Source organism: Entelurus aequoreus, linkage group LG22, assembly GCF_033978785.1.
Source record: "Entelurus aequoreus isolate RoL-2023_Sb linkage group LG22, RoL_Eaeq_v1.1, whole genome shotgun sequence".
Lineage (NCBI taxonomy): Eukaryota > Metazoa > Chordata > Actinopteri > Syngnathiformes > Syngnathidae > Entelurus > Entelurus aequoreus.
Window position 1 is genome coordinate 38192309 of NC_084752.1, and position 10000 is coordinate 38202308.

The 10000-nt window shown below is 41.9% G+C and overlaps 1 protein-coding gene across 1 annotated transcript in view; it reads right to left on the reverse strand.

The window, feature by feature from the left end:
* LOC133639435 (nucleosome-remodeling factor subunit BPTF-like) overlaps positions 1–10000 on the reverse strand; it is a 133750-nt gene that overhangs the window by 34562 nt on the left and 89188 nt on the right. The window contains exons 30-33 of the mRNA XM_062032726.1: positions 7269–7552; positions 7043–7207; positions 4716–4908; positions 2347–2431 (exon numbers count right to left, since the gene is read on the reverse strand). Of these exons, the coding sequence (XP_061888710.1) occupies positions 2347–2431; positions 4716–4908; positions 7043–7207; positions 7269–7552 (727 nt within the window). The remainder of the gene's footprint in view (positions 1–2346; positions 2432–4715; positions 4909–7042; positions 7208–7268; positions 7553–10000) is intronic.

The following is a 10000-nucleotide window of genomic DNA, read 5'->3' on the forward strand; positions in this document are numbered from 1 at the left end:
ATAATACAACTGACTAGTTCAAGCCCTATGTTGACCAAGTGAAATAGTCACCAACTAATAATACAACTGACTAGTTCAAGCCCTATGTTGACCAAGTGAAATAGGCACCAACTAATAATACAACTGACTAGTTCAAGCCCTATGTTGACCAAGTGAAATAGTCACCAACTAATAATACAACTGACTAGTTCAAGCCCTATGTTGACCAAGTGAAATAGGCACCAACTAATAATACAACTGACTAGTTCAAGCCCTATGTTGACCAAGTGAAATAGTCACCAACTAATAATACAACTGACTAGTTCAAGCCCTATGTTGACCAAGTGAAATAGTCACCAACTAATAATACAACTGACTAGTTCAAGCCCTATGTTGACCAAGTGAAATAGTCACCAACTAATAATACAACTGACTAGTTCAAGCCCTATGTTGACCAAGTGAAATAGTCACCAACTAATAATACAACTGACTAGTTCAAGCCCTATGTTGACCAAGTGAAATAGTCACCAACTAATAATACAACTGACTAGTTCAAGCCCTATGTTGACCAAGTGAAATAGTCACCAACTAATAATACAACTGACTAGTTCAAGCCCTATGTTGACCAAGTGAAATAGTCACCAACTAATAATACAACTGACTAGTTCAAGCCCTATGTTGACCAAGTGAAATAGTCACCAACTAATACAACTGACTAGTTCAAGCCCTATGTTGACCAAGTGAAATAGGTCACCAACTAATAATACAACTGACTAGTTCAAGCCCTATGTTGACCAAGTGAAATAGGCACCAACTAATAATACAACTGACTAGTTCAAGCCCTATGTTGACCAAGTGAAATAGTCACCAACTAATAATACAACTGACTAGTTCAAGCCCTATGTTGACCAAGTGAAATAGTCACCAACTAATACAACTGACTAGTTCAAGCCCTATGTTGACCAAGTGAAATAGGCACCAACTAATAATACAACTGACTAGTTCAAGCCCTATGTTGACCAAGTGAAATAGTCACCAACTAATAATACAACTGACTAGTTCAAGCCCTATGTTGACCAAGTGAAATAGGCACCAACTAATAATACAACTGACTAGTTCAAGCCCTATGTTGACCAAGTGAAATAGGCACCAACTAATAATACAACTGACTAGTTGAAGCCCTATGTTGACCAAGTGAAATAGGCACCAACTAATAATACAACTGACTAGTTGAAGCCCTATGTTGACCAAGTGAAATAGGCACCAACTAATAATACAACTGACTAGTTCAAGCCCTATGTTGACCAAGTGAAATAGGCACCAACTAATAATACAACTGACTAGTTCAAGCCCTATGTTGACCAAGTGAAATAGGCACCAACTAATAATACAACTGACTAGTTGAAGCCCTATGTTGACCAAGTGAAATAGTCACCAACTAATAATACAACTGACTAGTTCAAGCCCTATGTTGACCAAGTGAAATAGGCACCAACTAATAATACAACTGACTAGTTCAAGCCCTATGTTGACCAAGTGAAATAGGCACCAACTAATAATACAACTGACTAGTTCAAGCCCTATGTTGACCAAGTGAAATAGTCACCAACTAATAATACAACTGACTAGTTCAAGCCCTATGTTGACCAAGTGAAATAGTCACCAACTAATAATACAACTGACTAGTTCAAGCCCTATGTTGACCAAGTGAAATAGTCACCAACTAATAATACAACTGACTAGTTCAAGCCCTATGTTGACCAAGTGAAATAGTCACCAACTAATAATACAACTGACTAGTTCAAGCCCTATGTTGACCAAGTGAAATAGGCACCAACTAATAATACAACTGACTAGTTGAAGCCCTATGTTGACCAAGTGAAATAGGCACCAACTAATAATACAACTGACTAGTTCAAGCCCTATGTTGACCAAGTGAAATAGGCACCAACTAATAATACAACTGACTAGTTGAAGCCCTATGTTGACCAAGTGAAATAGTCACCAACTAATAATACAACTGACTAGTTGAAGCCCTATGTTGACCAAGTGAAATAGGCACCAACTAATAATACAACTGACTAGTTGAAGCCCTATGTTGACCAAGTGAAATAGGCACCAACTAATAATACAACTGACTAGTTGAAGCTTGAAGAAGAATTCCAATAAAGTGTGGCAACATATTATGTTCCTGCTTTCCTAACATTCCCCCAACAATGCAGATGACTACTTCCATGACCGCAGCCCATTCAGGAGTAGGTTGACCTTCAATGGGGTAAACAAACATTTGAAGAGTAATGGCCCAATTAGTGCTAAATGATGTGGATGATGAATGGATGCTGCTTGTGTAGATGTTGATGCTCTCACCCATTGGTTCCTTGATCACTTTGTAGTAGTCTGGGGCGTCGTTCTTGTCTACTGGCTCCAGGAAGGGCCACGCCATCTTGTGGGCCTACAAGAGAGGCAGAAGAACAAGAAGATGAGGAGGACAGAGGACTTTTATTTTGGTTGCTACTTTTCATCAACTGCTGATTTCTCCATGAGGCACCTCAATATCTGATTAGCAGCTACTTAGTAACAACTTACTCTACATTAAGTGTGGCTCAACTACAGGGGAAGCATTGTAGCATATATATACATATATATATATATATATATATATATATATATATATATATATATATATATATATATATATATATATATATATATATATATATATATATATACACTACCATTCAAAAGTTTGGGGTCACATGTAAATGTGGTTATTTTTGCAGGAAAAGCACTGTACTTTTCAATGAAGATAACTTTAAACTAGTCTTAACTTTACAGAAATACACTCTATACATTGCTAATGTGGTAAATGACTATTCTAGCTGCAAATGTCTGCTTTTTGGTGCAATATCTACATAGGTGTATAGAGGCCCATTTCCAGCAACTATCACTCCAGTGTTCTAATGGTACAATGTGTTTGCTCATTGGCTCAGAAGGCTAATTGATGATTAGAAAAGCCTTGTGCAATCATGTTCACACATCTGAAAACACTTTAGCTCCTTACAGAAGCTACAAAACTGACCTTCCTTTGAGCACATTGAGTTTCTGGAGCATCACATTTGTGGGGTCAATTAAACGCTCAAAATGGCCAGAAAAAGAGAACTTTCATCTGAAACTCCACAGTCTATTCTTGTTCTTAGAAATGAAGGCTCGAACACTAAATTGTTTGGGTGACCCCAAACTTTTGAACGCTAGTGTATATATATATATATATACTGTATATATACTGTATATATATATATCCATCCATTTTCTACCGCTTGTCCCTTATGGGGTGTCTCAGCTCCAGAAAATATGAGCCCTCCTTTAAGGCAACATTTGACCTGACCTTTGATTTTCTTGAGTGTGTGGCCCCTAAAAAGTTGTCCAGCTGTGGTCCTGCAAGTTAGAAGTGCCTTTAAAGGGTCATACCATTGTTCTCTTTCTTTAAAACACTTCCTTCTGGTCTACATGACACGTCTTTGGTCAAAACTTTGCACCCATCAAGTTTTACAGACTGCGTTCAAGTCTCTTCGGGATATGCCGTATTGTGGGTGGTCTTACTTATGTGCCTCCACTTCGACTGTGTCTTCTCCCCGTCGTCGTCGTCGTTGTAGTTTTTAGTGCTTCCATAGCGAGTCTACTGAGAGATATAAGCTGGAACTATCCGCCACTTTGTATTACAATTGACAACAGTGAAGGATGCATGTGCATGTAGGAGCCAGTCTGCCCCACAACAAGAGGATAGAGAAGAAAGAACTCTTTGACAACAATAAGTTGGGCAAATCTTGACCATATGTGCATAATCCGCTGATGTCCCCAATGACAAAACATCAACCGTGGGGAAAATTCCAAACGGCTTGTTTCCCGGAAATATGCCGGGATTGATTTGGAATGTTTTGACATTATGGAGATCCTGAATGCACAGCAGCAGGTACCAATAGCAAAGGAAAGAGTGTTAGAATAATGATGTATATATTATCATACTAACTTTAGTATGCTTAAAGTCTGTTGCTTTACTTATTTAGCTATTGTGCTCAAGTTGGACTTTTCTAATCTGTGCAAGGACAAAGACTTCTTGTCTGAGGGGTGGCCTCAGCCGTAGATGTTATCTTTGTTTTAGCCCGCTAACAGCCAAGGACTTCAAGGACCTCAACGAAGATAATATGACAGCACGCAGACGAAGCAGAGACAAGGCGAAATCACAAGGCCCCCAGCACATTCTGTCACATATCGTGCGTCCTGGACCGGCTTTGCATAATATATGTGACCACTCCTTTTAGAGGCGGCCTTAGTGTTGTTGACTGTGGAACTCCTGAATAAATAGAGGGACGCAGCGTAGGGTGAGACTGTGACTAAGTGTGCAGCTCCATGCGTTCTCCTCATGAGCTAAATTGAACTCTGTCTCTGATTGATTCCTTGCTTCTTGTGTGATTAATAGATGTCATCAGTGACAAGAGTTGGGCCCCTTGATGCCCGATATCTGCATATCTTTGCAAGCAGCTTTGGTGACTCCTCAAAAGGCTTAGCTTAGCATCCTTTGAATTGTTGCTGAATAGTGATATGGCAAAAAATAAAATGTGTGATGATAACCGTAGAAGTGCAAAAATAACATTTTGCCAAATGAGCCAGAGAGATTTGTTAGCCACTACTGAAGGAACGTGTGCCTCACCATTAAAGAGCGCATTATTGTGCCTCACCATTAAAGAGCGCATTATCCTCCGCAGGCCTTCATAGTCTTTTTCCGTGAGTGGCGTGAGGACCGTCATGGCGTCCTCCGTGGACTGGCACTGCGGGCACACGTACTCGTCGATGTGGTTGGCCTCGCTCTGCAGGATGCCCACGCAGCGACCGTGGTACCAGTTCTGACAGCGATCACAGCCAATGTAGAACCTGGCAAATCAAGTCTCCCTTCAGTCTCGACAGCATTGTGACGTTAAAGGCAAGTTTTCTCAGTCCTTATGTGAGACACAGCTCCTTCTTCTCCTTGCCACATTCTAAATGCTCAAATACCACTAGTCCCAGGTGGCTAACAATGCAGCTGAATATTAGCTAGGTAGCTCTTTATTGCCATTGCACAAGTACAAACCCCGTTTCCATATGAGTTGGGAAATGGTGTTGGATGTAAATATAAACGGAATACAATGATTTGCAAATCCTTTTCAAGCCATATTCAGTTGAATATGCTACAAAGACAACATATTTCATGTTCTAACTCATAAACTTTATTTTTTTTGGCAAATCATTAACTTTAGAATTTGATGGCAGCAACACGTGACAAAGAAGTTGGGAAAGGTGGCAATAAATACTGATAAAGTTGAGGAATGCTCATCAAAGACTTATTTGGAACATCCCACAGGTGTGCAGGCTAATTGGGAACAGGTGGGTGCCATGATTGGGTATAAAAACAGCTTCCCAAAAAAATGCTCAGTCTTCCACAAGAAAGGATGGGGCGAGGGTCACCACTTTGTCCACAACTGCGTGAGCAAATAGTCAAACAGTTTAAGAACAACCTTTCTCAAAGTGCAATTGCAAGAAATGTAGGGATTTCAACATCTACGCTTCATAATATCATCAAAAGGTTGAGAGAATGTGGAGAAATCACTGCACGTAAGCAGCATGGCCGGAAACCAACATTGAATGAGCGTGACCTTCCATCCCTCAGACGGCACTGTATCAAAAAGCCACATCAGTGTGTAAAGGATATCACCACATGGGCTCAGGAACACTTCATAAAACCACTGTCAGTAACTACAGTTGGTCGCTACATCTGTAAGTGCAAGTTAAAACTCTACTATGCAAAGCCAAAGCCATTTATCAACAACACCCAGAAAGGCTTTGCTGGGCCTGAGCTCATCTAAGATGGACTGATGCAAAGTGGAAAAGTCTTCTGTGGTCTGATGAGTCTTTTGATGCCGTACCACCTGAGGGATCCAAGGTGTGTAATATCATGGCTTACCTGCAGTGATTTCTCCACATTCTCTCAACCTTTTGATGATATTACGGAGCGTAGATGGTGAAATCCCTCAATTCCTTGTTGAGAAATGTTGTTGTTCAACAATTTGCTCAGGCATTTGTTGACAAAGTGGTGACCCTCGCCCCGTCCTTGTTTGTGAATGACTGAGCATTTCATGGAAGCTGCTTTTATACCCAATCATGGCACCCACCTTTTCCCAATTAGCCTGTTCACCTGTGGGATGTTCCAAATAAGTCTTTGATGAGCATTCCTCAACTTTATCACTCTTTTTTGCCACTTGTGCCAGCTTTTTGGAAACATGTTGCAGGCATCAAATTCCAAATGAGCTAATGTTTGCTAAATAAATAATACAAATATTCCAGTGTGAACATGAAATATCTTGTCTTTGCAGTCTATTCAATTGAATATAAGTTGAAGAGGATTTGTTGTATTCTCTTCTTATTTACACAAGGTGACAACTTCACTGCTTTTGGGGTTTGTGGACATAAACTGAAAAGTTGGTCCACTTTGACATCCAACTTATACCTCAAGATGGCGAGAAAGACACGAAAAGACGCTTGTTTGCGGCATCTTTTTTATATTTAAACCTGTGTGAGGTTTATGATTCATTCCTTATTTAAATGGGAATATATGAACATCCCATCAGTCGGCATCCCAGTGAGAGCAGACATTGTACAGTAAGTGATTGTTTGTAATAGTGCTACATAATGCTTAGCTGGATCTGTTTGGCACACAGCTTGTAAAACTTGTAGATAGTACTCCATATATTTACACTAAAGTCTGCCAGGGGAAAGTCATGTGTTGGTGAAATATATACGCTGCCATTTGACACAAATATGTAAATATGACATGTTCTTATAATGATATGCTTGTTACTACCATACTTGCAGGGTGCCTATAATGTAGAGGTTTTTACATCTTAATAGGGGCAATCCAGCAACTCCTGTTGGCTGACTTTTGCTAGCGTTTATTTAGGATTTAGAATGCATGAAAAGAGATATGTGTTGTAGTCCTACATAAGGAGAAGAGAAAGTGCAGAAGACTTCTTACTGTGATTCATCATAGGGTGTGTGACAGATGCAGTAGAGCTCCTCCTTGGTGCTCTGTTTGCACTCCACACAGATGTAGTCTTCCATGTCCTGGGCTTCTTTCTCCGTCACTCCCACGCACTCCCCGTGGTACCAGTTGGTGCACAGGTCGCAGCCGATGTAGAACCTTCCCAAGCAGGGTGAGAAGGTCAGTGAGGTGTCATTTCCTGGACAATGAGTGGTCATACTTGGTTTGGTCGTAAGGCGTCTTGCAGACACAGTAGACTTTGGTGTCCTTCTTGCTCTCCTTGCTACTGCTGGTGGAGATCATCTTTTTCTTCTTGGACTTGGCCGAGGTGGTCAACTCCCTGTCCTCGTCACGCTTCCTCTTGTGCGTGGTGGCGTGCTGCTGCTGCTGCTGCTGCTGAGTGCTTATGCTCTGTACTCGCTGCTGCCTGAGAGCCTGCTGGGCTGCAGCCTGAGCTCTCTCCTTCTCCCTGCGGATCCTTACAAGGTCCATCTTTAGCTCCCCCTGAGGAGCACATGTCACCAGCTTTATATGGACGTGCACAAATAAACATTAACACCACAATCAACATTGGACACAAAACAATTCAAAAAAGCGACCGTATTTTCCGGACTATAAAAATCCTTTTTTCCCTCAAAAGTGGACAGTGCGCCTCATAACCCGCTGCACCTAATGTACGAAATCATTCTGCTTGTGCTTACCGACCTTCAAGCTATTTTATTTGGTACATGGTGTAATGATAAGTGTGACCAGTAGATGGCGGTCACACATAAGAGATACGTGTAGACTGCAATATGATGGCAGTCACACATAAGAGATACGTGTAGACTGCAATATGATGGCAGTCACACATAAGAGATACGTGTAGACTGCAATATGATGGCAGTCACACATAAGAGATACGTGTAGACTGCAATATGATGGCAGTCACACATAAGAGATACGTGTAGACTGCAATATGATGGCAGTCACACATAAGAGATACGTGTAGACTGCAATATGATGGCAGTCACACATAAGAGATACGTGTAGACTGCAATATGACTCAAGTAAACAACACCAACATTTCATATGTTCCTTTGAAAATATAGATCATTACACAGGGCGCTCTAAAATCTATCAAAATGTTTTAGTAGGACTTTGGTAAGCTATGAAGCCACACCGCTTGATGTGCTTCAACATAGGAGTATTATTATGGGGTGTGTATAAGGTAAGACATATTATCTGGCCTTTTGTTTCACAATATTATGCAAAAGCAACTTTTCTAACCTTCTGGTACCTGCTGATCTGTATTTGGGATCTGCATAAGTCATGAAAAATTGCGCGTGTCCGCCTTTGTAGTCCGTGCCGACACCGTAGTGGATAAGATTCTTCTTTTTCTCTATCTTCTTCTTATGTGACATTCATGTTGCCATTTGTAATATAAAGTAGTGTCAAGTTCTTACTTATATCTGTCTGTAAATTCACCATGAAAGCACTAAAACATACCGGTGTAGTGACTTTACATTATTCACCTAATCAAATTGAGTTATTAGGGAGTTCCGGTCAAGGGACACATTTCGGGTGTTGTTGTTGCACTAGTGAGCCACGGATGAGGAGATGCTGCTCCGTTATTGATGGAAGTAAAGTGTGAATGTCATTAAAACGGCGGTATAGCTCGGTTGGTAGAGCGGCCGTGCCAGCAAGGTTCGATCCCCACTTCCGCCATCCTAGTCACTGCCGTTGTGTCCTTGGGCAAGACACTTTACCCACCTGCTCCCAGTGCCACCCACACTTGACCCACCTGCTCCCAGTGCCACCCACACTTTACCCACCTGCTCCCAGTGCCACCCACACTTTACCCACCTGCTCCCAGTGCCACCCACACTTTACCCACCTGCTCCCAGTGCCACCCACACTTGACCCACCTGCTCCCAGTGTCACCCACACTTGACCCACCTGCTCCCAGTGCCACCCACACTTGACCCACCTGCTCCCAGTGCCACCCACACTTGACCCACCTGCTCCCAGTGCCACCCACACTTGACCCACCTGCTCCCAGTGCCACCCACACTGCTTTAAATGGAACTGAGATATTGGCTTTCACTCTGTAAAAGCGCTTTGAGTCACTAGAGAAAAGCGCTATATAAATAGAATTCACTTCACATTAAGACAGTTATTTGACACGTCTTCCACTCCCGTCCTTGCACGCCACACCAAAGATGACGCTGTCCAAGTGGAGGCACGTAAACAAAAGGGTGCATCCTGAAGAGACTGTCAGAAAGTGAGTTGAAGATGATGAGTAAAACATCAACTATGCAACATTGTGAGCAAAGAAGCAGCATCACATGTTATGTAGACCACAAGGAAGTCTTTTACATTTACAAAATAAGTTGAATAATATGACTCTTTTAATGCACCTTATAATCCGCTGCACCTTATATATGAAAAAAGATTGAAAATAGAGCATTGATCGGCAGTGCGCCTTATAAGCCGGTGTGCCCTATGGTCCGGTGTGCCCTATGGTCCGGTATGCCCTATGGTCCGGTGTGCCCTATGGTCTGGTGCGCCCTATGGTCTGGTGCGCCCTATGGTCCGGTGCGCCCTATGGTCCGGAAAATACGGTACATTTTCTTTTGTTGCTAAAAATATATTTTGTAAAAGAGGTTTTCGGCCATCACTTGCAACTAGAAGAAGCTTTTCTAACCTGTTTTGAAAATGTTTCATTGGATTTATTAAACCACATCAAGCATCGCAAGCGAGAATGGATTGTGAATGGAATGGTCAGGTGACCAAAGAGTTGTCGTGGTCCAGGTGTGATTGTACCTGATCCAGGTGTGATTGTACCTGGTCCAGGTGTGATTGTACCTGGTCCAGGTGTGATTGTACCTGATCCAGGTGTGATTGTACCTGGTCCAGGTGTGATTGTACCTGGTCCAGGTGTGATTGTACCTGATCCAGGTGTGATTGTAC